The 27,082-nt window shown below is 41.0% G+C and overlaps 1 protein-coding gene and 1 long non-coding RNA gene across 2 annotated transcripts; one reads left to right on the top strand and one right to left on the bottom strand.

The window, feature by feature from the left end:
* Nucleotides 1–6,563: 6,563 nt before the first annotated feature.
* LOC118491219 lies at nt 6,564–8,894 on the top strand. The gene is made up of 3 exons (XR_004890851.1): nt 6,564–6,773; nt 8,229–8,290; nt 8,851–8,894. It is a non-coding gene; the product is annotated as an uncharacterized LOC118491219 (long non-coding RNA).
* Nucleotides 8,895–22,928: 14,034 nt separating this feature from the next.
* On the bottom strand, nt 22,929–24,903 carry LOC110937972 (glutathione S-transferase T3-like). Its single transcript, XM_022180443.2, has 2 exons — nt 24,070–24,903; nt 22,929–23,753 (listed from the first exon to the last, which is right to left on the bottom strand). Exons 1-2 carry the CDS (start codon nt 24,569–24,571, stop codon nt 22,957–22,959), a joined length of 1,299 nt encoding a protein of 432 aa, XP_022036135.1. The 5' UTR covers nt 24,572–24,903; the 3' UTR covers nt 22,929–22,956.
* Nucleotides 24,904–27,082: the final 2,179 nt, after the last annotated feature.

Here is a 27,082-nt window from a genome sequence, read left to right as displayed (position 1 = left end):
CGGGCCATGCAAATTTTCATATAAGACAAAAGGCAGTGGTGGTCTATGACTCCCTGTCAGAAAAAGGTAATGAACTAGGTTCAAACCTCAAATACTTTGATTCTCTGAAATCATAACATATAAATTATATATGTCCGTGTGACTAAGCCTTTTGTGCTATTATTAAATGCCTCGATCCCAGACGATCATGGCTTATAAATTAAACTTGTCCACGAGACTAAGCCTTTTGTGCTATTATTAAATGCCTCGATCCCAGACGATCATGGCTTATAAATTAAACTTGTCCACGAGACTAAGCCTTTTGTGCTATTACTAAATGCCTCGATCCCAGACGATCATGGCTTATAAATTAAACTTGTCCGTGTGACTAAGCCTTTTGTGCTACTACTAAATGCCTCGATCCCAGACAATCATGGCTTATAAAACTTGTCTACGCGACTAGGCCATTTGTGCTAATATTAAATTATAAATTAGGATTTATGATAAAATCCTAAATAAAATAAATATCCTTCCTTCCCTGCCAGTAGGCATTTTTAAAAGGAATCTTAAAGGTGAAATCTAGCCTACGCGGCCAAGAGGGTGAAACCTACCCAAGGGATTCAAATCCTTGTTAACACCTAAAAACGTGTTAGCACTCCTGACAAATGTGATTCGATAAAATCACAGCAGTCATCCTTATATTGAATTCTTCCAATTTTCTTATCTAGTCTAGTGATCTTGAGATCATGGCTTGTGTCATCCTATAAGATGATCACGTTATAAACATCCGATAGTGATGAAGTGCCTACGGGCTAAACTTGTTGTCCGATAAGACAACGACAGTGGTGGTCTGTGACCTCCTGTCTGAAAGTGTTGGACCAGGTCCAAGCATAATGGTCGGTAGGATCCATACGATCTCGACTAATAGCATCTGAGAAGATGATCATATTATAACCATCCCTCAGAAGGGAAATGCCCACGGGCTATACCTATTGTCCTAAAAGACAAAAGACAGTTGAAGTCTACAACTCCCTGTCAAGAGAAGGTAATGAACGTGATTCAAACCTTAAATGCCTCGATTCTCTGAAATCATGGCTTACAAAACTTTAGAATTGTCCTTGTGACTAGGCCTTATGCGCCACTTCAATATCCTTAATGTTTTATAACTAGGATAAATTAAAATGGAAAATACTAATTAAATATAACTAACAAGTTAACCAATATGGTTTATATTACCATGGTTGATAAATCGTCAAAGATGATGATTCCATAATAATCTCTGAATAAATCATTGTTAATATTTATGTAGCAATCAAGCTACATGGCTGGATTAGATGAAGCTAACAGTCACTTGAAGGGCAACAATGATGCTACCAGAATTAATGTAACTGGAGCAGAACTGCAGGCAATAATAGATTATGCTGTTACTCGAGCTCTTGATCGACAGTATGATGAACCAAATGATACCCACTCCAAGACTCTATCTATGGCATGTAATAAGCCCACTCCTAAAACGCATGAGTCAAGGGAGGACGATGTCCATGACTTGTCAAATCAAGGGAGTATTCCGTCTAGACAAGTTGTGTTTCATCAAGAGGCATCAGTTAAGACCTGTTCATATAAATATTTTGTCTCCTGCAAGCCCAGAGACTTTACAGGAGAAAATGGGGCCATCGATTGCATGACATGGCTTGATGAAATGGACGCTGTTGTTGACATCAGCGATTGTGCGGAGCAAGATGTTGTGAAATTTGTTTCACAATCATTTAAAGGAGAAGCGTTGGCATGGTGGAGGTCATTACTCCAAGCCACGGGGAAGATTCTACTCTACAACTTATCTTGGGGCCAATTTGTTGCTTTAATCAAAGAAAACTATTGCCCTCAGCATGAAGTAGAAAAGATAGAATCGGACTTCCTGACGTTGGTCATGGAAAATTTGAACTGTCAGGCATACGTGACAAGTTTCAACACTATGTCCGGCCTAGTCCCTTATTTAGTCACCCCTGAACCTAAACGCATAGCGCGTTTCATTGGAGGCCTAGCACCAGAGATAAAAGGAAATGTTAAAGCATCTAGGCCAACCACATATAGGTCCGCGGTGGACTTATCCCTATCTCTCACCTTAGATGCAATCAGATTTAAGTCTGTTAAGGCTTCTAGCGAGAGAAGAAGAGAAAGAGGGGAGGAGAACTCTCATCAAACTAACAAGAAGAAGAAGGGAAGCTCGGAGCGTGGGAAAGATTCTGAGTTTGGAAAGAACTCGAGTCCGCCTGATAACAAACCCAAATGCAGTAACTGCAAAAAGCAACATTTTGGAAAATGTACAATCAACCCACGTGCTAAATTGTGTGGAATTTGCAAGACCAAGGGTCACAAAACCTTAGATTGCAAGGGGTTAAAGAACGCCACATGTTACAATTGCAACGAGGAAGGGCACATCAAAACCAGCTGCCCAGAGCTTATAAAGAAGCCGGGAGAGGCCAGGAAAATAAACGCATGAATCTTCAGGATGAACGCCCAGGGGAAAATGCAGTATGATATATATATAGCAGGTACCTTCCTTATCAAACAGTATGCAGAAATTAATTACCACTGGCACATATAACTCTATAATGAATAATGATTGTTGAGAATTATTGTCTCCGTCTGATAGGACTCCTATCGTTTAATCCGAGATGAAAAATTTGTCATTAATACTTAAGAAAACACTCCAACGAATCCTAGATTGATGTCTGTATCTATTAGGAATCGCTCTCTTCTAATATCCTTATGGCAAGCTTTCGAGCTATCCAAAAATTCATCAATATAACAAAGACGGATGTGACATTTTGATCCCCTGTCAACAAGATGATGAATTAGGCCCAAACCTTAAATGCCGTTGATGGTCCCACGTGACCTAGGCTAAACATAATGAATATATATTTAATAACATTCATTGAGAATGTTAGTACTATATTAACCAATATGGTCTATAAATGCCATGGTTAGTATATGTTAAGGCCATCAGGATGAAGAATAGCAGTTGTTGGATTGCGACTAAGAAATTGTTTTATTGGTATTCGGAACCCACATCGAGTATGGCAAACTCGGATAAGACAACAGTCAATCGCGCCATTGATGACGCGACGCATGCTAATGATGCTGAAATTGTAAGCCTTAGAATTTCCAAGGATGTTCTTCAGACCATGATAGACGCAGCCGTTAGAAAAGCTGTAAAGAAGGCTGTGAAAAAGTTAAAGGAGCCCCTTGTGGCTCGGTCCAAGTTTTACCTAGGACCACCTTTCCTTACTCCTAAGGAGGATCTTGTTCATGCCTCTGATGCAAAGGATGAACTAAAAAGGAAAAGGGACGTAGACAACTCCCAGAGTTCCAAGAAAAAGAACAAACAAAAGTCCGACCAGAAACCAGAATGTGAGACCTGCAAGAAGCGCCATTATGGGAAATGCAGGTTCGAACCAAAATCTAAATCACAGCCCAGGACTTGTGGAATCTGCAAGTCTAAGGGACATAAAACGTTGGACTGCAAGGACATGAAGAATGCCGTCTGTTTCGGCTGTAACGAGAAAGGTCACATCAAGACTACGTGCCCTAAAAATGTCAAAGGAAATGCGGCGGAGGAATTAAAGCCTAAAATTGAAGACGCCTAAAATGCCTGAGCTAGTCCATAAATAATGGCAACAGGTATATTCCTTGGCATTTTATCAGTAATTTAAATACTAAGAGTTTATTTTGGTTCGGATACCAGTAAATTCTTCATAAACAGTAATCTTAGAGAACTTTTATATTAGCCACAAGGTATAAATCATCGAGAAAACCTTAGTAACCTATTCTTCTAGTATCGACAAGGAATCCTTCCGAAAAATCTAAGAGTCCTCTTTCTTCGCATAAAGTACAACAACATATGTTATTTTTATTTTCTTCCTTCATTTTTCTCTCTTCTATCGCCTGCGAATGCCAAACTATGTTTGATAAAAGTGCCATATGAGGATTGGCGTATTCTAGTGTGTTCCATAGATTACTTCCATGCCTGATCAGTATGGAGGTTTAATACATGGAACCCCTGAGATATCCCAATGGTTATATTGTACTAGAGTCGACTAGTAGTATTCAAGGAAGATATCCATAATATAGTTATCTAAATAAATATTCCCTAGTAACGGAATATGAGGACTCATAACATAAATATGTCACTTAATTGACACGAGCAATGATGGGTGAACTGGAGTCTGAGATATGGAAATCTTTATAACCTCCTCGTATCTTGACTACATCCTCATAAGTTCCCCTGCTTACCTCCTGGGAGGCAGGTAGAGTTAATAAATATTAACATCCCTCTATGGACTGGAGTATTGTGAAAAGCTCCACATTGCTTATAAAACAATCGAAACCCTTGATTAAATAAGTTTTAAGATATAGTCTCATATAGCCTGACTCAGTATTCTGAAGGTTTTATAAGAAAGACGGTTCATATTATCTATATATTAATGACCGCAACCCTAATTAAGCAACAATCAAGAACTGCCATAAGATGCCAAAATCTAAAGGCAAATTACTGGTGGACAGGCTTAATAAAGTCTGTAGCCACTCATGTTACCAAATGCTCGACTTATGCGCAAGTCATAGCTGAGATGGTGACTACGGATTTTATTGCCAAGTCACCCAAAACCAGGAAAGGAAACGACACAATATGGGTTATAGTCGATAGGCTGACTAAATCAGCTCATTCCTTACCCATAAAGGAGACTTACAACTCCGGCACCATAGCCCAATTATATGTTGATAAGATTGTAGCCTTACACGGCATATCTGTGTCTATTATCTCCGATAGGGATACTAGATACACGTCACATTTCTGGAAGAGCTTCCAGCAAATCTTTGGGCACGCGTTTGAACTTCAGTACGGTTTACCATCCACAGACGGACGGTCAGAGTGAGCGTACCATTCAAACGTTAGAAGACATGCTACGCGCGTGTGCTATAGATTTAGGTGGTAGTTGGGATAAGAACCTACCCCTAATCAAATTCTCCCACAACAATGGCTACCATACCAGCATAAAGGCTGCGCCTTTCAAGGCATTATACGGTAGGAAGTGTTGATCGCCTGTTCGTTGGGCGGAAGCGGGAGAGGTCCACTTATCCGGACCAGAGATAGTGTTCGAAACGACGAACAAGATTGTTCAGATTCGTGACCGTCTCAAAGTTTCCCGAAATAGGCAGAAGAATTTCGCGGACCCAAAAGCGTAAAGCTTTTCACTTCAAAGTAAGGTGATAAAGTGCTGCTTAAAGTATCACCCTGGAAGGGGGTGATGCGTTTCGGTAAGAAAGGCAAGCTAAGCCCGAGATACATAGGACCTTTTGAGGATTATCGAACGTATCGGACTGGTTGCCTACAAGCTGAACTTACCAGAAGAGCTCAATGGAATTCACAAGGTGTTCCACATCTGCAATCTAAAGAAGTATTTCGCCGATGAATCATTGGTGATACCTCATACGGATGTGCATATAGATGAGAGCTTGAAATTTTTAGAGAAGCCTTTGTCAATTGAAGATCGACAGGTGAAAAAGCTTCGAAGAAAGCATGTACCGATTGTAAAGGTCAAATGGGATGCCCATAGAGGTCCCGAATATACGTGGAAAGTTGAAGACACAATGAAAGAAAAAAAAAATACCCTTATTTACTTGAGCAAATCTCGGGTCGAGATTTATTTTAAGGGGGTGAGGATGTAACACCTCGAAATTTTGTGTCCAATGATGTGTTAACACGTGTCATTTGTTTACACGTGGCATTAATATTAAATAAAGGACTAATGTTGACAAACCTTGAAAGTATATAAATTCGAGGGTTATAAAATGTCAAACAAAGATAAATATACTGTATAGTATCCCTAAACGATGCTCGTACCTTCAAACGAATAAATCACGGATCGTACGGAAGCGGAACGCAGAAGAAAGTGAGAAATTACAAGCTACAGGGGTTAACTGTGCCAACATGTTTAATTATACCTCTGAGTGACCATTTAACGAACCCGAGGCTTGGTAACAATAAAATACGCTCACTAGAATATGATATATAAATCTCGCGAAGTTCCGTTTTAAAACGAGAAAGTTATGATCAAATCCGTGTACGAGGGGTTAAAAGCGTCAATAATAAAAGTTAAGACCTTTCAGATAATATTGAAAATAACCAGAGGACTTAATAATTCACATAAATAACGCGAGGCCCTTAATCGTAAATAACCGAGGGCCAATTCGCAAAGTTACCCCTTCGGTTCCGAAAGGTCAGGTTATTAATTACAAAGATTCGGTAATCATTGCGAAAGATTTGGCAAGATTCTGATCATGATTACAAAGGATTTAAAAATCCTGAAAACATAACCTAACGCGACCCGCGTAAGGTTTCAAGGTAAGTTGAGGCGGGCCGCGAGCCTCCTCTTAAACGCGCCTGGTTAGTAAACTTCAGGCGACCCGCGTACAAAGTGCCTGGTTCCCCCATGCGGGCCGCGTCAGGCGCCCAGATGCAGAAACATGCTTAACTTGGCTGTTCAGCCTTCCAAGAGCCATCATCTGCATTTAAACACCTCCAAATGACCCCTAAACGACCCCTAACACTAAGGACAAGTGTTGATCAGTTGTGGTGTGTGCTAGACTTTGTTGTCAATCAATTGTGGTGCTTGAAACCACTATATAAAGCCTAAGTTGCAACCATAAGTTCACACCCCATCATCTGCATCATTTGGTCATTTCTGGAGCTCCAACTTCCTCTCAAGTGGTCACACTAGGTGCATAGGACCTCAGTAAGTGTTCCACTCCTTTCCCATTTGAGCTTTAACTTAGTTTTAGCTTAAAAGTCGATCCGTCGTAACTAACGGTCGACTTAGCGATAACTCACAAATGATTCAGTGAATTGTCGAATCAAGAATGGTTATTTGTTGGTAATTATGTGGGTAATAAACCTCTAAAAGGGTTCCCACTGATCACCACTCTAACTATGTCAAATGTCGAGTCAAACGTGCACCCAAAAAGTCAACAGAATGTCGTTTTGGCGAATCTTGCATAATCTGTAATGTATATACTATGGAACCTGTTTTGATGATCATAAAACATGATATTAAGTATATAAACTTGTTTGCGCTCGTTTGAATCGACCAATTGCTATATTAACCCGGTTCGGAGCCGAATGTCGCAAAAGTTTGACTTTTGCATTGACTTCAGTTCTGACCCGTTTTAGTGAGGTATAGATATGCCTTAGGACTCTCTTAGGACCAGGTCACGTGATGGTATAACCCTCTGTGACCGGTTCATCGTTTGTCCGAGTCTTTTACGCATTTCCGTTAATCGCCTAAAAGTTGACCGTAACGCCCTTTTTAAAATAAAACTAGTATTTCGGACACGTGAACGGACCATAACCTTGCTCACTAAATTATAAGCATGTCCTTAAAGTCTCACGTCAATCCGAGGTCTAGAATAGGAGTTCTGCTAAATAGCGCAATAAAAATAAACTATTGTGATAAACGGCGCAATTAGCATAACACCTATCTAAACCAAGATTTCGTCACCAAAACTTCTACCCACTGTATTAAAATAATATTTTGGGAATTTTAAAGATTTTTAATAAATTTTACCTCGCTCATAACCTGCGGTTATGGCTACGGTTCGGTAAATACCGAATATGCCCTTTTTGGCCATAAAATGAGTTCTACAAGGTCTTTTGACCCGATTCCAGTTGCTACTAATTTTAAATAATAAATAAAGTATTTTAGACTTTATAAACTGTTCGGGAAACTCAGATTTCCTGTAGAACTCGAAAAGCTCTTTAAAAGTCTTTAAAATGACCGAAAAACCCCTACGGGGCATAATGTTAACTTAAACTCGTTACGGGCATCACGGAAGGTATCCTAATGATACCGCAACCTCTTTAAGGTATATTGACTTAGGAAGCAAGCGTAGGACTCTCACGGTTACCCGTTACACCTATTGCGTGCACGGTTCGGCTTATGTAACTAGTTTACATAAATTAGCCGATACGGGTCAAACCATATCATTTCGACCCCGAAATCCAGAATGTGAATATTAAACCCATATAAAACAAGTCTCCAGACTTGTTGGGTCAGAATCACATTCCATTCACGGTTTTCGCCTTTCCGCGCGATTAAACCGTATCTATCTTTTGAAACCAACCGGTCTAGGCTACGGCTAATATAAAGACCCGTTAGGATTCTAATAGGTTATTTTGAAAATCTTCGTTCCAGAATAAGGAGCCCCCGTAAAAGATATCGGTGATTTAATTGATTAAGGAATATACATTGCAAAGGTAAATACTTTTAACTTATTTTCCCTTATACGGGCTTGGGATACGATATTTTAAATATACCGCTTGGTCGGGTGTAGAAACCTTTTAATCGGAGATGATTAAATTGCATAATCCCGTTTTAATCTGTATTGATTGATAACAAATAACGTTGGGGGTTAATGACCGTGTCCTGGATATCCTTGGCTCATTTTAAAAAGTGAATGGCCACGACGTAAGCACAAGGTGTAGGCAAAACACCTCCTGTTGCATATGTATAACGTATACTCACTCGTGAGAGTATTCTTCTTGTGAGATTATATTTGTGGTGCGTCGATTAATCTTGTCCGGCTTGTATTGTATAATCACCGGCCCTAAATGTTGGACAACCATGTAAATCGGATACAAGATTTTTATTAACAAAATTGTCCCAAGTATAAAAGATTAATTTTGCCTTTGGGTATTTTAATCAACGTGTCAAAATATTTTGTGCCTTGTGCATTCAAATCAATTTTCCCAACTCTTTTCAAAGGAGTCGGTTGAATGTATTTACCAGTGTAAACTGACGTATTTTCCCCAAAAAGATTAAGTGCAGGTACCTAAACGTAAATTGGCTGGTATTAGCTCCCTAGCGTCGTGATAAGTCTCGCAAGCTTGATTGCAGTATCTGATGGAACAATATTTTATTATTATTTTGATCCACTGTGGATATATTCGACTTCTGTAATACATTTGATATTACAACCAGAGGTTGAAGTATATATTTATCTTTAAGCTTCCGCTGTGCATTATATAATTGTGTGGTTTGACTATATTGTTGCTAACATCGTCACGGTAATCCCCCACCGGGCCCACTGGTGAGACACGTGGAAATCGGGGTGTGACACAAAGGTTGACCGTATAATGACCTTGTTATCCTTTTGTTGCAGATTGTTCAGGCCATCATGGATGCTCTCCTGAAACCGCAACTGGTTTGGACTTGGTCAAGTAACGTGCCCGCGATGCCGGTTTTAAAGCTGGTTACAGCCGCTGTATCGGTCACATAAACGTCATGTCTAAAGGCGGTTATACTGAAGAGTGATCCGGGTTTCGCGACGTGGATACCGAAGGGCGCCTTAACACGGTTGTTGCCTCCTTTTATGATACGTCCCTCTCTTGCGTGGAGAAGTTGGACGAATGTTTGGAGGCTGCGGATTATGTAGACCGGTTGCGGATGCTGTATGCCGAAGCAGAAGAGGAGGATCCTGCTGGTGGTGGCCAAGATGGCGCGGGTACCAGTGGTACAAAATAGGGTTTAGGTTTGGCTAGTGTGCCCCCTTTTTTGTTTTCCTTTTGTAAATGTTGGGAACTCTATGTAAATCCATTAAGCATCGCGTGGGTGCTTGAATTTTTTGAATATAAAGTTTGCTGTTCAATGTGTACAAGTTTTTTAATTTCTTGCATGTTTGAACGTGTATATGCGGGACTCTACCCATTGTGAATGGGGTCAAGTATACTCCATAGCTTTGTCGTATGAGTACGCGTCAATTCCGTCATTTACCCCGTTAGGGTTTCAGAACTGAGTAAGTTTTGTAAAAACTTGTATATCCGGGACTTTACCCATTTGTGAATGGGGTCAAGTATACTCCATACCCTTGTCGTATGAGTACGCGTCAATTCCATTGTTTACCTTTTTAGGGTTTAGGAATTGTGTAAGATTTGTAAAAACTTGTCTATCCGGCCGGATAGATACTTAATATTCTGTCTTTTGCTGGCCTATTACAATATTTGTGTGTGATTGGCACTTTGTGTGGGTATCGCGAATGAAGATTTTGCCAATCTGTTTTTGCGGATACCGCAAAGTGGAACACGCATTTGTAATAGTAGTAACAAACAATATTGCATTGAATTGCTCGTTTATTTAATTGCAAATGGCATGCGGCCCGATAGGTTACATGAAAATGTAAAAACATGGCTTACATGTAACAGCGTCTAAGCTGTTGTGCATTCCTTGTACGTGCGATAGGTTCGCCTTCTAACGTTTGCAATTTGTACGCGCCTTTTCCCAAGACCTCATTGATGAGGTAGGGTCCTTCCCACTTGGGGGCAAGTTTTCCTGGGCGTTCTGCATTAGATGCTTCATTGTCACGGAGGACGTAGTCTCCCGGGTTGAAAGTACAAACGCGGACTCGCGAGTTGTAGTACTTTTCCAGTTTGGATTTGTACTTAGCCTCATTGATGGCAGCGTTTTCATGCCTCTCTTCCAAGAGGTCTAAGTCAATCCTGCGTTCCATACTTTTGTCTATTTTTTCAATAGCCAACATTCTGGGAGAAGGGATGCCTACTTCCGCGGGGATCACCGCTTCTGAACCATAGACTAGGCTGAAGGGTGTTTCCCCATTGCTCGTTTTTGGGCTTGTGCGGTGAGCCCACAGGATACTTGGGAGTTCATCGACCCAGCCACGCCTGGCTGTTCCCAACCTTGCTTTGATGCCTTCGACTAGACTTTTATTGATACTCTCGACTTGGCCATTCCCTTGCGGGTGTGCCACTGATGAGAATATGTGCTCAATATGCAGTTCTTCTAGCCATTTTTGGAATTCGTCGGCAGCAAAGTTGGTGCCGTTATCGATGACGATGCACATTGGTAGACCGAAACGGCAGATGATGTGTTCCCATATGAATTTTCTTGTTATCATAGCAGTGGTCGAGGCGAGCGGTTTTGCCTCTACCCATTTTGTGAAGTAATCAACCGCTACTATGATAAATTTGACCGCACTTGGAGCGTCAGGGAAAGGTCCCACAACGTCGATTGCCCATTTCTGGAAGGGCTATGCGGTGGTGACCGGGACCAGGTTGTTCTTGGGGCGCAAAATTTTTGGAGCATGTCGTTGACAGTTGATACACTTGCGCAACTCTTTGACGGCGTTCAGGTGCATGCCGGGCCAGTAATACCCAGCATTCATGATTTTGGCCACTACCATGCGTGATCCTGCGTGTATGCCGCACATACCCTCGTGTATCTCTCTGATGAGGTATGTGGCATCCTGGGGGTTGACGCATCGTAGGAGTGGCCCTAGGTATGATTTGCGGTATAAGATACCGTCTCCCATTTGGTAGTGGCACGCTTTGTATTGTAACTTGCGTGCCTCTGACTTGCTTTCGGGAGTCACACCTGATTGCAGATATGCAATAATTGGTGTCATCCAAGATGTTGTGCCGTATTGGATGACGTTGACCTGGCGCAGGGGTACTGATGGATTTTGTAGAATTTCGATACGTATCTCCTTTGCCAGGTGTTGGAAGCTGGTGGATGCAAGTTTTGAGAGTGCATCCGCGGATTTGTTTTCACTTCTGTTAATATGTCGGATATTAAATGAAGTGAACTTTGATGTTAGTTGCAGGGCTTGCTCGAGGTAGAGGATCATGATATCCCCTTTTGCGGCATAGTCGTCGCATATCTGTCCTGCAACTCACAAAGAGTCGACGTGTGCTTCCAGATGTTGCACGCCGAGTTTGACTGCTAAACGTAGTCCTGCGAGTAGGGCCTCGTATTCGGCCTCGTTATTTATGCTTTTGAAATCGAGGCGGATTGCATATGTAAGTTCTTAGCCATCAGGGCTGACGAGTCGCAGACCTGCGCCCGCACCTTTTTCGTTGGAGGCACCATCGGTAAATAGTGCCCATGTTTCTGAGGAAGATGGTGCTGGTGCAGGGTTTTGTGCTTCTTCGCATTCTTGGATGCGATTCACCGGTACTTCGGCGGCGAAATCAGCTAAGACTTGGCCTTTAATCGCGGGGCGCGGTTTATAGTTCAGCGTGTGCGCGCCCAGCTCTATTGCCCATTTTGCTAATCTCCCAGAGATGTCAGGTTTGGATAGGATCGGGCCGATCCTGTAATTGGTTAGCACCGTGATGACATGGTTCGCGAAGTAGCGTCGCAACCGTCTTGATGCATGCACTAGTGCTAATACCAGCTTTTCCATTATTGAGTACCTTGTTTCTGGGTCGTTGAGCATCTTGCTGATGTAATAGATGGGTGTTTGAACCCCCTCCCGCTCCACTATCAATACCGCACCTACCGCGTTGTCCGCGGCAGATAGGTATATAATATGAGTGGTTCATTCTTGCGTGGTGCGGTTAGAGTTGGGAGTTGTATCAAACACTCCTTCATTTCCCGGAAGGCATGTTCGGCCTCTGCGGTCCATTGGAATTGTTCTTTCTTTAAACATTCCGCAGGGTCTTGATAAAAGGGTAAGACTTAGCTGCATGGTTGGCTAAGAATCTGTTAAGTGCGGCTAGCCTGCCGGCCAGTCGTTGCATGTCTTTCATCGTTGAAGGCGACTGCATGCGCTTGATCGCCTGAACTTTCTCCGGATTTACCTTAAATCCATCTTTAGTCACGATGAACCCAATGAATTTGCCTTCTTCCATTCCAAACGAGCATTTACCTGGATTGAGCTTTATGTTAACGCTTCGCAGAGTCTGGAATGTTCTTTCGATGTCTGTGAGCATGGTATCTTCCTCCATGCTCATGACGACTAGGTCGTCCATGTAGATTTCGACACTTTTGCTTATTTGCCCGCGGAAAGTGTCGTTCATCAGTTTTTGATAGGTTGCGCCCGCGTTGCGGAACACAAACGGCATTTTTGTATAACAATAATTCCCGGTAGGAGTGCGGAATGTCGTTTTGTCTTCATCCTCGATTGCCATTTGTACCTGATGGTAACCTTTGTAGCAATCGAGGAAACACTTCCATCTGAATGGTGCGAGATTGTCGACCTTTTCGTCAATTTCTGGAAGTGCGTAACAATCCTTGGACAGGCTTTGTTGAGATCTTTGTAATCGACGCACAAGCGCCAGCCCCCGGATGGTTTTTCTACCATGACTGGGTTGGATAACCAAGTCTGGTATTTAACTTCCCGCAGGATGCCTGTGGAGAGCAGTTCTTCCACCTGCTCTTGCATCGCCTGGTTTTTGGCGGATCCAAGGTGGCGTTGGCCTTGGATCACCGGCTTGATACCTGGCAAGGTATTCAAGTGATGTTGCGCAATATCACGCGGGACCCCTGTCATGTCTGCGGGTGTCCACGCGAAAATGTCTTGGTTCCTGAAGAGAAGTTGCTTCAGGTGCGCTTTGGTGGTCGGGGACAAGGCGTGACCCAATGTAACCTTTTGTTCTGGGTATCTCGCGTTGAGAACCCATTTTTCTGGTTGGTTGTTAGGGGTGGGCCTTGCGACCTTAGTCGGACGTATTTCGTCCGACATCATGACGTCTCTTCGTGCGTAGATTATCGCGACCCCCGATTCGGTTGGGAAACCGACAGCAGAATGGGGGACGGACGTAATCATATTGAAATCGCCTTGGGATTCCCTCCCAAGGAGTACGTCATATCTGGAGGTGTGAGGTAAAACCATAAAGTTTACCTCTTCTGTTCTTGTGTGCCTTCCGCTGGTAAGACGCACAGGAAAAGTGATCTGACCTAGTGGAAATACAGTTTCCCCTGCAAACCCGGCCAACGGGTAATCTACTGCTTGCAACCGATCTTTGTCCTCCTGGTCGAACTGGTTGAAGCATTGTTCGTAGATTATATCAGAAGTACTGCCCGGGTCGATGAATAGACGCTCGGTGCAGTAATGTGCCAGTTGGCCTGTAATTACGACGGCGCGCCTGTCGCGCGGTCCGCCTCGGACTTTTGGAAAGACAACTTGCTCGTCTTTCCAGTCATTGTCCGGCCTTCTCGCCGCTTTGTGCGGCCTACCTTTACCTCCGTTGATCATGTGCGTGGAGGCCACGTACATGGTTTTCTTCCCGGAGGAGGTGCTTTCGCCATGAGGGGTGATGCGCTTGGTGGGTTTTTGTCCACCTGGCAAAAGATGCTGCAGTTTCCCCTCTTTTAAGGCTCGCTCAATCTCCAGCCGGAGACTGATGCAGTTGTTTGTGGTTTGGCCCGAGTCCTTGTGGTACTCACAATAGAGTGTGAGATCCTGATTTTTCTTGGACTTCATCGGTTGGGCCGGTCGCAAGAGCTGTGCGTCCGTAAGAAGGACTTCACTTGGCGACACAGTGATCTCGGTCCAGTTGCGGTCCCGAGAGTCTTTCTTTGGGGTTCGGTTGTCCCGTTGGGGATTGTAGTTACTTGGGTCAAACGGGTTGGTCCGCGGGAAGTATGGTTTGGAAATATCGCGATTTCCAACGTCCCGGTTGCGTTTATTGCTACGCTTGGACCCTTGGTGGGAGGTTTCGGCTTGGGGCTGTGCCTTTGCCACATGCGGTTCGAGAGACCGCTGCGTCTGGGCGTATGTCTTGACCGCGGCCATGACAACTTCGCATTTTTTAGGCAAGCCCTCCTTGCCAGAGATGGTCATGACCATCTGCCTGTCCCTAACGGCCTTGATGAAATGGTTCCGTGCCATTTGGTCTTGCACGTCACCTATCTCTAGGCACTCTTTATTATATCGGACGACGAATGCTTCTAGAGATTCGTCGTCCCTACGCCAGATATTCGTGACGTCCAACGAGTCACGTACGTGACGTCGTTGCTGGCTGAAATGAGCGAGGAACTTTGCATGCAAGTCCTCGAATGAGGCCAGTGATGCCACTGGCAAAGAATCGAACCATGCCCTGGCCAGGCCCGTGAGGGTCTGGGGGAAAAAATTGCACCAGGTAGGTTCGTCCCACAGGCTGTTGCACCCCGCACCCATGAAAATGTTCATGTGGTCGCCCGGGTCGGTCGAACCACTGTATTTCCCCACATTGAACGGAAATTTTGTTGTGGTGACATGGGCTTGTGCAATTCGCGGGGCGAATTTGGAGTTTTCGGCCGCAGCTTTCGGCCTGTATGGCTGGTTCTCAGGGCGTTTTGAGGCCCTGAGGTATGTGTTGCGGGGATGAGTGGGAGGGACATAGTTGCATCCTCCCGGTCTGCTGTTGGTGTCATATGAATCCCCGATATATGTATGGTCGTCCGGGTCGGTACGACCATACCCTTCGGTATACGGTTGCGGGCCCAACCGGCTCTGAATTCCAGAGCCATGTCGGGAGGCGGACCGTTGCCTGTCCTCAACGTAAGGACCTAGGCGGGTATGCACTGGTCTCTTGGTGTGGGACCCGTACGAGGAATCGTCCTCGTTGATTGTGCGGACCTCACAGTAAGATGATCCGCGGTCTTCACGTCTGCTTCTCGAAGCTGGACGTGAATGTACCCTGCCTTCGTATTGTAGAATACGGTCGGCAGGGGTGTGCGGTGCTGGGGTAGGCCCAGCTTGTATTTGCTCTTCCGCACAAGCGCGGTTGTATGTCGCAGTCAGGAGGGCTGCCTGCTGGTCATACCAGGTATGAAGGTCCGTGCCTGGTGGGATCACAGCTGCGTACTGTGATAAGTCATGTCCGAATGTAAGGGATGGGCCCCTTTGCGTCGACGTGCCGATGTGTCCGGGATGCGAGGTTGAGGGATTGACCCCTATCGGACTTAGGTTTATGGGATTTTGGTTATCCCCAGTGTTTTTTGGTGATCAGTCATGATCTTGTGAGAGGGGTAAGGATGGTTTAAAAAGTGCTAAGAGTAGCGGTGGGCGCCAATGATGAAACAATGGTTAACCGGGCAGGGTTAACTCACTGATCTCGTCAAGAAGGGTTAATCCCTTCCTCCCGAGGATCGTTGACTTGATCACCGGTGGGTTGATCTCCTGCACAAAGAAACAAACCGTGACTCGTAACAAGGAGGATGGGGTGGGGGGTGCTCCTTGTTACCACTCTCCGGCGTAAGAATCAGTAATCTGCTTGGGAAGCAAAGTATGATAGTAGTAGTAGTGAGAGAGTTGTGAAGAGATCCCTCAAACCTGGTTTGGGGTTGGTATTTATAGCCGAGGAGTGAAGGAGGAGGATGATGGACAGACTGACGACGTGCTGCACCTTTGCAGGTGTGTCAGGCTTGTCGGGTGTGGAGGTTACGCCACGTCAGTCTGTTACTTACGTAGCCCTGACAGATGACTGTCATCGGTGCTACTTGCACTGTGGTGTCAGTCCCACTTGTTGGGCGTATAGGATGCGGTGCGAGCCGCATCGCTGCCTGCGGTAACATCTGATGTTACCACGTCCCTTGCTTGTGATCAAGAAATACGCGAGACGCGGTGCCAGCCGCATCATCGCCTGTGGTGACTGTCGCAGCTTCCTTGTATTGATAGAAGTGTTCACTGGACGCGGTGCCAGGCCGCATCGCTGTGAATACTTCCGTTTTCATACACCAGATGTGATGCTATGCTGCATCACCCTACCGTTCTCATATTCCAGGTAAGTCCTCCTCCATCACTGGACAGATTGGACTCAACCACTGTGTCGATGCGTTCCCGCACGGACATAAGTAGGTTGTTAGCTAGTTGGGGTTTTGATAAGGGTAATGGTCATTTGCGGTCGATGCTGACGCGAGATCTGGGACCATACCCCTTCAATAGTAAAAACCCAATAATTAGGTGTAGAGATGCACTAATCGGGTATTGGGTCGTACCCGAAACCGGTTAAGGCCTAATTAGGTACAACCGGAGCCGGTTTTTTGAAGAAACCGGGTAGGAACCGTACCTGGGTACTAGAGGTGTAGTGGGGTACCCTATAGAACCGATTTAGGTCGGGTCCGGTTCCTACCTGAAAACTGGGTACCACTTGGTATGGTTTTAAAAAGGATTTGAACGTTGGAACCGGTTCCTAACGGTAATATAGCCGTTTGGAACTGGTAATTTACCATTTTAACCCTCTTAATTTAGTATAAATAAGTGTTGAATGTTTATGTTTGAGTACATCACTTCTCTGACTCTAAAACTGTAACACCCTTGAATTTATACTAGAATTAATTACTAATTTATACCAAAAGATGATAGTTTAACATAAGTTTCATAAGGATTATACGCCTTAGTCAATTAATGACTAAGGTAGAAAGTACTAAGTTGTTTATTTATTTGTTACAACCCAAGAAACACTATTTAATAAGTTCAAAACGTAGCGGAAGCTTCAACCAATCGTGTTCGGTTCTTCAGCATCGCTTGACCACCATCCGAACGATCCATCTAAATACCTAAAATCAAAATCGTTACAATATTAGTTTTGACATTTTGGACAACACATAAACATGAGGACCAACATCAAATAATAGAGAAAAAGAAATAAAAGTTTTGTTTTCTGGTTCCACCGTAAATTACGGTGTCACCGTAATTTACGGTGAGTCCTGGAAATTTTTGGGGCCATCGTAACACAGTAGTGAACCACCGTAAATCCCTGACCTCTACCGTAATTTACGGTACCACCGTAAATTACGGTAGCACCTTGAAATTTATGTTTTTGTTTGGTTTGGTTATTACACCAAAACCCAAACTCTCGGATTTTAGTTTTCTAGGATGCCGATACGTTAAATCTCGAAATTTTAATATGTTATACAACATCCAATAGCAACAAATCAACTATCACATTCCGGAGCATTAACCATGCCTTACTTGTTTATCCGACCCGTTTGGCTCGTCTACGGAATTTCTTCCTTTTGACGACTACCAACGAGTTCTAGCCAAGTTTTGACCAATTATTCAATATAACGACATCATCGCCTAAATTCATAGCAACCTTTATTACGAAATTCAACTATGCATATTATTATGATTCAAACTTACTTAATGTAACGGGTCAAGTTACATACCTTAGCGCACGCCCTTCAACCGTGAGTCACCACCGGCTTGTCCACTCGACGTTCCGGTATCTTGTCCTATAGGGTTCAATGCAAGACATGTTTAGAACTCTCTTCAAATCATAATTCGCATAATACACCGAACATCATGATTATGCGTTTAACTCGAAATTTCAGTTTTTAAGCCTTCATAGAGGCATTTCAACAAACACTTCATAGGCAGATTTTTACATGATTAAACTTCACATCTCTAGTTTATCATTTAACCCTATTTTCATATAATTCAACCAATTTATATGTATATTAGCTTCTAATTGCTGAATTCACTTCCAGATTGCTAAATTACACTAGGTTATCAATCTACCTTCTAGTGTTCATCCAATTACACATGACCCACTAATCACCTATCAAGGTGATCATGGATTCACCTAAAATTTCTTATGATTTCAACTTCTGTCGATCTAGGGTTTGTCCTTAGACACTATAGTTGTTCCTCAATCATCATAACATGCACATGCATCCCTAACTTCAGATTTTTCCCAATTCATGAAAATTTCAAGTTGAGAGAAATTCTTAAATTTTACATACCTTGAGATCCTCTTGTGATGAGGGTCACGATTCTATGCTCGGATTTTCGTTTGGACCAGATTTAGACCTTCAATTTGATTGTTTTGTGAAGTTAGGGTTTTTGGAATGGGGATGTCGCCCCCTGCTCCTTCCTGGTCGACCAACACATCAAATTTTGGAGTGTTTGGTTTAATTCTAATTAAGTTTCAGATTTTAACAACTAGGGTCCCTCCATTTTGTTCCACATATAGTTTGGTATCTTATAATCACCTTATAAGCAAATTTTAGACTAGTTAACTAACTAGGTTAGAATTACTAGTTAGTAGACCCCCATTTATTTATGCTTCATAATTATGATATACTGTTTTATATTTTCGGGGTGTTACAAAAACGCAAAACCGATCAAATCTCTCAACTTTTTTTTGATCACCAACGACAGCAAACAATGAAGAAGTTTTTTTGGTATTTGAAACCAAAAGAAATCCCGAGTTTTGCTCTCACTGCGACTTATGTCTTATATCGGACAACACTGAGATGGTTTGTAACAAGTATTATGAGAAGTTCTTGAAAGCCATGGGAAATTCAACCATTCAAGTCTCAAAAAATATACAGTTAAACATTGTCCGGTGAAAAAAAAAAAACTAAAAAGAAGGGGAATCCTCTAGATCCGCAAACCAAAACTAATGTAGTAGTGTTGAATTGTTTGAGTTCCACATAGTGTTCAACTTTTATGTTAAGTTTTAATTTAATTTAATTTTAATGTTAAACTAGTGAAATTTTCTCGCGCTTCGCGGTGAGAATTCAGTCGGTAAATGGTATTTGTTCGGTTTGTTACGGGTTTGACATTCATATAGTAATCGAAAGAGAAAACCTTACATCAACCGAAAACAATAAAAACGAATATCAATAACGGTACCAGTGTTGTTCAGTGTTGTTCAGTTGATATCTGTTCGATTGGTTTGCGTTCTGTGTCTATTTTTTCAACATTACGATATAAACTTTATTGAAACGGATATTGTGCCGCTATCGTACAAATATGTACCGAAACAAACTGAACAACATTTGTATTGGCACCGCTATTTTTTTTTATTATTTTTGTATTTCATAATCTAACACCATATCGCTATGTACCAAATCGAACAACATTGGTACCAGTATGTATTATTTTTATAGTTTATTGTCTACTAACGTATATCATGCCGCAATCGTAATGTACCAAACGAAAACCAAACAGACAAAATCAGTTCCATATCGATATTTTTTTTATTGTTTTTTTCATTCGATAAACTGGCATTGTATCGCTGCCATATCGTACTCAGCACCATTAGTACTCAGTTCCATACATATATTCATCTTTATGGTTTCCGGTTATTTTTTTTTTCATTTATATGAATCTATCTGCAACAATAAATGAATATCGGTACAAGTACCATGACAATACAAACATATCAATACCGTTCGAACAACATTGGTGTCGGTATCGGTGTTCATTTTTACCGTTATCAGTTGATTATATCGAGTGTGTGTATCGTACCAATACAATAACGAACGAATGGATACCGATCCAATGCTTGCAGAAACGTATCGTCACCGACAACAATGTTGTTCGAATGGTATCGATATGTTTGTATTGTCATAGTACTTGTAGCGATATTCATTTATTGTTGCTGCCAGATTTGGATAAATGAAAAAAAATAACCGGATACCAACAAAATGAATACATGTATCGGTACTAATGATGCTCGGTATGATATGATAGCGATACAATATTAGTTTATCAAAAGAAAAAAAACAATAAAAATAAATATCAATATATATTGAACTGGTTTTCTTCGTTTAGTTTTGGTTTGGACATTACGATAGTGGCATACAGATGTAGATTTTATTTTTTAAATTTACAAACGCAACTTATTACCAAAAAATCAAATTAATTGAAAAAATATAATGCTACTAATAAAAAAACAAATATTTAACAATTATCAATTATTATTTATTATTCATTAAAGAAAATCAAATGAATAATATTTAATATATCACTAAAAACAAAAAAACAATTATTTAAAAAAAATAGAAAACACTATTCATCACAACTTTCAAAACGTATATATAAATATTAGGTTTTAATGTCTAATGTTAATGTCAATAAAATAACATTTATATTATACATAGTTAACATTAAACATAAATAAATATTATAACACTAATACAAATTACAAAGTCACGTCCATTATAAGCTTCTAAATTTCTAACTTGTTAAACGATCTTTCATTAACTCGTTCATAATCGGCCATAGATTCTTCAACGGCATGCTCATCGTTAGGTATTCCAACTCGGCCACCTGTCGGCAGTAAATATCTTGAAATCTTCCAATCAGTTAAGGTACTATTGTTATATTTGTTTTGAGACCATCAGTACTTGTACAGTCGGTTTCAATACCCATTTCCTTTTCAAACCACTACTTAAAGCGATCTCAAAAACCAGGACCATGATGAAACCAAGTCGTACTCCTCGTCGTTGCTCCAAACTGAACACATTTTCGTAAGCTTTTGAATTTGCGTTTTTGGTTTGTTTATGCGTTTTCGAGTTGGGCAATCACCATTACTTCCCACAACTATTTATAATGATTTGGGGTGGCCTAGAACCGTTTCCAACGATCACAAAGTAAAAAAAATGGCTGTATAGCCGTTGGTAACGGCTAGAACCAATTACATGGGTTTTTATATTATTTTAAGCGGTTCCTACCCGGGTATAACCGAGTAGGGTCCGAAACAGGGCAGGACCCGGTTTTTGAAAATCGATGGGGAACCGGGCAGGACCTATCGGGTACAATCAGGTCGGAGCCGGGTATGGATCACACCGGTCCCTACTCAGAACCAGTTTCAGGACGGGTCCGGACAGTGGCGGATCTAGGATTCCGACCAAGCGGTAACGTTTTATAAATAGGCGGTAACGAAATCGAAAAAACGTCAAATTTTTCCAAAATTTACACTAAAAACGTCAAAAATTTTCCGACCAAGCAGTAGCGGAGGCTACCCCTTGTTCCTATATACATCCGCCCCTGGGTCCGGAACCTGTTTTTTTATGCACCACTAACTAGATATAGTGGGATAACTAATACAAAAATTAAAAAAAAAAAGCCAATATGATTGGTTAGATTAAGGTGGACGTGGACCTAGTCTCTCAAATGCATTCAAGCTGTTATTGGGTTGGCGGAGACGCCCTCCACGGAGGAGTGGCGTTTGGCGCCCCCTATAGTAAGTTAACATGGGGTAACAACGCATAACACACAACCTTAATTAGAAAGAGAGGAAAAAGGGAAAAAAAAACATCATTGTAAAGTTAATAAAGTTAAATTAACCGGCAAAAAATAATCTACATATTAGAAAACATAAGAATCCCTTGAAAAGGAAAAGGATGTGACCGTTGAACCAAACCAACGTAGACCATTTTATGTTTACTTGAATAGCTTGTAGATAAACAACAAACTAGCAATAAAAAAATAGATCACATTTACTTTATGGCTAACTTTTCTATTTCGGTTGCTACGCTGTTAGCATGCTGAGCCTTTCATTTTATAATATCCCCTCCCCCTTTGGAAAAGATCGAATCTTTTGAAGCAAACAACAAAGTAAGACAAAAACAAATGGACTAATAAATTTGATACACATGGGAAAATCTAAACCTTAACCGGTTTCTCTCAGACACTCGATTTTTCAAATTTCAATACCCGATCATATTCGAAAACGGGTATGAAATAAACCCGATTCGTGCACCTCTCTCCCAAGCGTATACTCTACAATAACATATACAATATACAAGACGAAATATTCATATAAACTTAGTGAAAAAAGTTTTCCTAAAATTTATGTTTTATATGTGATACTTTCTGTCTTAAATTATATATGATTTTCTAGAACTTAATAAACTAGTACCATTTAAGCATGACTAGACTTTTGATTTTAAATTATTCAAAGCTAGGAGTACCATATTAAATAACCGGGCCTTTAGAAGCCTCTCAAATGTGCGAAAACGACAATAATTTATATTTATTCATATTAATATTATTTAATATTAATTATTCTGTGAAGTGTTAAATAACGAGATGCATGGGGATGGTTATGCCAGCATGGCACCCATCTGGACTACCACAATTGGATGATCAATACTGACTTTTTAAATAATCAACTCAGACTACATGGTATGGTGATGGACCATCCTTGGAGGATGGTCCGCCACGTAGGCGATACGTCACAATCCTCACTAAGATGCTCCATCCTCCAAAACTACAAGGCATGGTAGGATGATCCTAGTCATAGTCCTCACCATGTTTTTTTTATTTTTTTTATTATTTTATTTTTTTTTAACATTTGACAAATATACTAATAAAATATTTTCATTAATATTAAACCCACATTACATAAATATTAAAAAAAAACATAAACTTAAAAAAAAAGACTTAATAAAAATAAACATAAAGTTAAATAATTTGATGCTTTTTCATGATGTCGTCTTGTAGTTTTTTCAACATCGAACGTCTCGGCTCGGGTTCGTTCTCGACATTAATCATCATTATTTCCCATTCCTTAAGCCGAATTTTTTCATCGGAGATTCGGATTTTCTCATTCGACAATCGGACCTTTTCTTTTAACTTCTCGTCCGATGCACGGCTTTTTTCTTCGACGGCCCGCTCCTTCGTCTTCGACTTTTGGGCCGATATGTCGTTGTACACTTTTAGGTGTTCCATAAACTCAACCATGTTCGGGTCCACCGTTTCCTTTCCTTTTCCCTTGGCCCGCTCCTTTTTTGTTTTGTCTCGGCCCGGTGGACGGTCGGGTTCACGTACGTTATACTCGTCTTCGTCATAGTCGGCGTCATCATTTAAGTTAATGTGACACCTCGCGTCCGACCCACCGGCGCTTAAACTACCCGTTTCCGATGTTTTTTGGCGTTTCGCCATCGCCACCTCGTTAGGAATGGGCGACCATTTTGGGTCGTCTTTTACAACCATCCACGCGCGAACGTGAGGAAAGTTGGAACCATGATTTTGCTTATACTTTTGCAATGCCATTTTGAACACATCCTCGTCGTTCCACCTGCTACGACGGTCACTTGTATATAATTTGTTATACTCCTCGCAAAACCGATTAATGGCCGAGTTCAATTTTCGCCACTTCGAGGAAACCGAGTCGATATCTCTATACGGGCCTTGGTCCATCATGGCGAGAAACTTGGTCAATACTTTGGACCAAAACCCGTCACCCGGTTGATTGTTACCTATATAAAAACGAACAAATAAAATTAAATAAACAAAACATATAAAATAATAAAAAAATTACTTACTGTTATGAATTAAAAAATTAAAAAACCTAAACTAAAAACTAAACTAAAAATTAAAAAACTGACTGTGAAGAATTAAAAAACTAAAAACTAAACTAAAAACTTAAAAACTAAACTTAAAATAACCTACTGTTATTAAAAAAAATTAAAAACTAAACTTAAAAAATATTAAATTTAAACCAAAAAAAACTATAAAACTTAAAATGTAAACTTTATAAATTTAAAAAGATGTAAACTTTAAAAAAATACGAACCTTTTACCGGGTTGTCGGAAGTGCCAAGGAAAGCCTTGGCTAATGCTTCTTCTTCGATTGGGGTCCATTTAATCGCCTTCGGTTTCGACGCTTGATCACCCGCTACTTGTTTCCCTTTGTTTCGTTTTCCTTTCCCTTTTGGCGGTTGGGTTTCGGGCACAATCTCCACATCATCTTCGGGTTCGGATTGAACGGGGGGTGTGGGGATCGGTTGGGGTTGAACGGGGGGTGTGGGGATCGGTTGAGGTTGAACGGGTGGAAAGTTCCAAGCACCCCGCATCATCATTTGTTGAAGAGCTTGATTTTGGGAGATTTGAGTGAATTGGTTGGGCGATTGTTGGAATGACGCAAAAGCGTTCGATGAAAATTGGGAGAATTGGTTCGGTTCTAGCGTTGGATAATACCCCGGAACCGAAAAAACATTTGGTTGGGTCGGATTGGTGGGAGTATTCGGGTTGTTCGAAGGCGTGTTGGGAGTATCGGGGTTGTTGAACGGATCCATGAAAATTATGTGGAAGAAGGTTGAGAGTGTAGTGGAAGAGAGTGTAAAAATTATAGGAGAAAATGGTGAATTGTGGAAGTTAATTTGGTGTTTGATAGTGAAAATGGGGGTTTAATTTATATATTTTAAAAATCTAGCCGTTTGGCTTTATTCAAAAAATAGAAATTTAATTTTTTTTTTATTATTAACGGTCATATTTTAATAGGGGGGCCCACATCTTTGCGTCGTCGCCAACGTCCCTTTTCGGACGGAGAAGACGGAGACGGTAGGGGGCGGCACGGTGTGTGGACCGTCGCCGACCCGCGACGGGCCGGGGCCGACCCCCATACCGTATAGCCTCAAACTCATGTATCTTCTTGGATTATGGACGGTGCCAATCTTGGACTTTTACTCGCACGTAAAGTCGTTTTCACTCAACCAGTTGACCGTCTGGTCAACATCACATATGAAATAACATATAAATATAACTATTGGCATTTTCTAAATTCTTAATTTATAAGTAAAAGTTCACGTTACTTTTGTCAGATGGAAGCTCCTACACAATTTCATTTTTTTTTAATAAAAGGGGTTTGATATTGATTTTGTTTTTGTTTGTTAAACTAGTTGGTGCGGGAGTCCGCGTTGCGGGGCGATGACCAAATAATGAGCGACTGTTAGTCAGCTTATTGACACAGAAAACAATTAAATTGAGTCAAACAATTAAAATAAACCACTTTTATAGTTTTGATAAAAAAAAATTAAAACAATGGCAATATTTTAATTTTTAACCGAGGGAAAGTTGTATTTTTTGACTGGGGTAAAATCGTAAGTTAACAAAAGCTAAAGTAATGGCAGTACTGTAAATTTGAACCTGGGGCAAAATTGTAAATTTTCACAGGGGCAAATTCGTAATTTTTAACTTGGGGTAACAACGTAATATAAATTTGAATTAAGGGCACAATCATAATTTTAAGCTTGAGGCAAAAGCACAATTTTATTTTGAACCGAGGAAAAAATCGTAATTTTAAGCTGGGTGCAAAAACATAATTTTATTTTGAACTGGGGAAAAACGTAATTTTGAATTGAGGGCGAAATCACAATTTTTAAACGGGGAAAAAAACACATTTTTGAACAGAGGGCAAAATCGTAATTTTTAAGTGGGGGCAAAAAAAATTTTTATTTTGAACTGGGGGCTAAAAGGTAATTCTAAGCTGAGGGCAAAACCACAATTTTATTTTGAATGGAGGGAAAATCGTAATTTTGAGCTGAGGACAAAAGCGTAATTTTATTTTGAGCTGAGGGCAAAACCGTAATTTTAGAGAGGGACAAAAAAGTGATTTTAGAATGGATATAAAATAATAAACTGGTTGGTCTAATGGGAGAGTGCCAGACAAAGTCGTAATTTTGAATTGAGGGCAATATCGTAATTTTGAAATGAGGACAAAAACGTAATTTTATTTTGAGCTGGGGCAAAAACGTAAATTTTAAGCTAGGGACAAAAAGATAATTTTAAAAATGGATATAAAACATTAAATGTGCTGGTCCAATGGGGGAGTACCAGGCAGCTGCCTGACACTATTCCCCCACTTGGTAAATGTAGTATAGGAAATTCAATTTACTAATTACTTCTGTTTAGTCTTCTATTTAGAACTTAGACCTTTTTTATATGTCAAAGTTGGTTGCCTAAATATTGGTTCAAGGAAAGAGAGTACATGTGTACATATTATTGGCAATCATTCAACTTGTGTGATAATAATATATAATTTATATATACATTTAATAATGATACTTTACATTTAATAATGATACTTTTCAGCTAATATTCCATTAGAGGTTATACATACCATTAAATTTATTTTAAGTAATAATAAAATAAACCTTTTAGGCCAACAAACATGTCTTTTTTTTAGAAATGTAATAATGCTTTTGATATTCCAAAATCATATATTTTATTTTGTCATAACAACTTGGTTAAGTGGTAAGAGTCATGTTCTCCCTACTAGAGATGCAGGTTCCATTTCCGTCCAGGCTATTTTTATGGACATCTGGGTGAAGGGTAGGCTTTATTCTCGGGTTCAAACCTGACGTGGGGCGGCGGTTTACGGATTCTATCCGATTCCCGTGCATCAGGGAGTAAGGTCTCACGACGGTCGATGAGTCGACCTTAAACATAGCCATCGACCTTGAACACAGCTCTGGACACAGTGAATTTACACATGAGATTATTTCTCGCTTAAATAAATATACTTTATTCTTATACCAAGGTTGCACACCAAACTCACCAAACCAAACCAAACCGTTAGGATTGGTGAAAAAACATATTTTAAATGGTTGTTGCACCATCTTTAATCATTCAAGTTTGTCTTATAACAAGGTACTTAGACTAGAAGGTATGGAGAGCCTCATCCCCACAGGGATGGGCCGCCAAGTCACCGCCACGTAGAAAAGGCTTCAAGGGGATGGACCTAGGGGGGTGGGGGATGAGCCCCTTTATATATATATATGCATATATGTATAGGTGTGTGTGTGTAA

The sequence above is a fragment of the Helianthus annuus genome, chromosome 4 (assembly GCF_002127325.2).
Source record: "Helianthus annuus cultivar XRQ/B chromosome 4, HanXRQr2.0-SUNRISE, whole genome shotgun sequence".
In the NCBI taxonomy this organism is placed as follows: Eukaryota; Viridiplantae; Streptophyta; class Magnoliopsida; order Asterales; family Asteraceae; genus Helianthus; species Helianthus annuus.
This window is presented reverse-complemented; position numbering and strand designations above follow the sequence as displayed.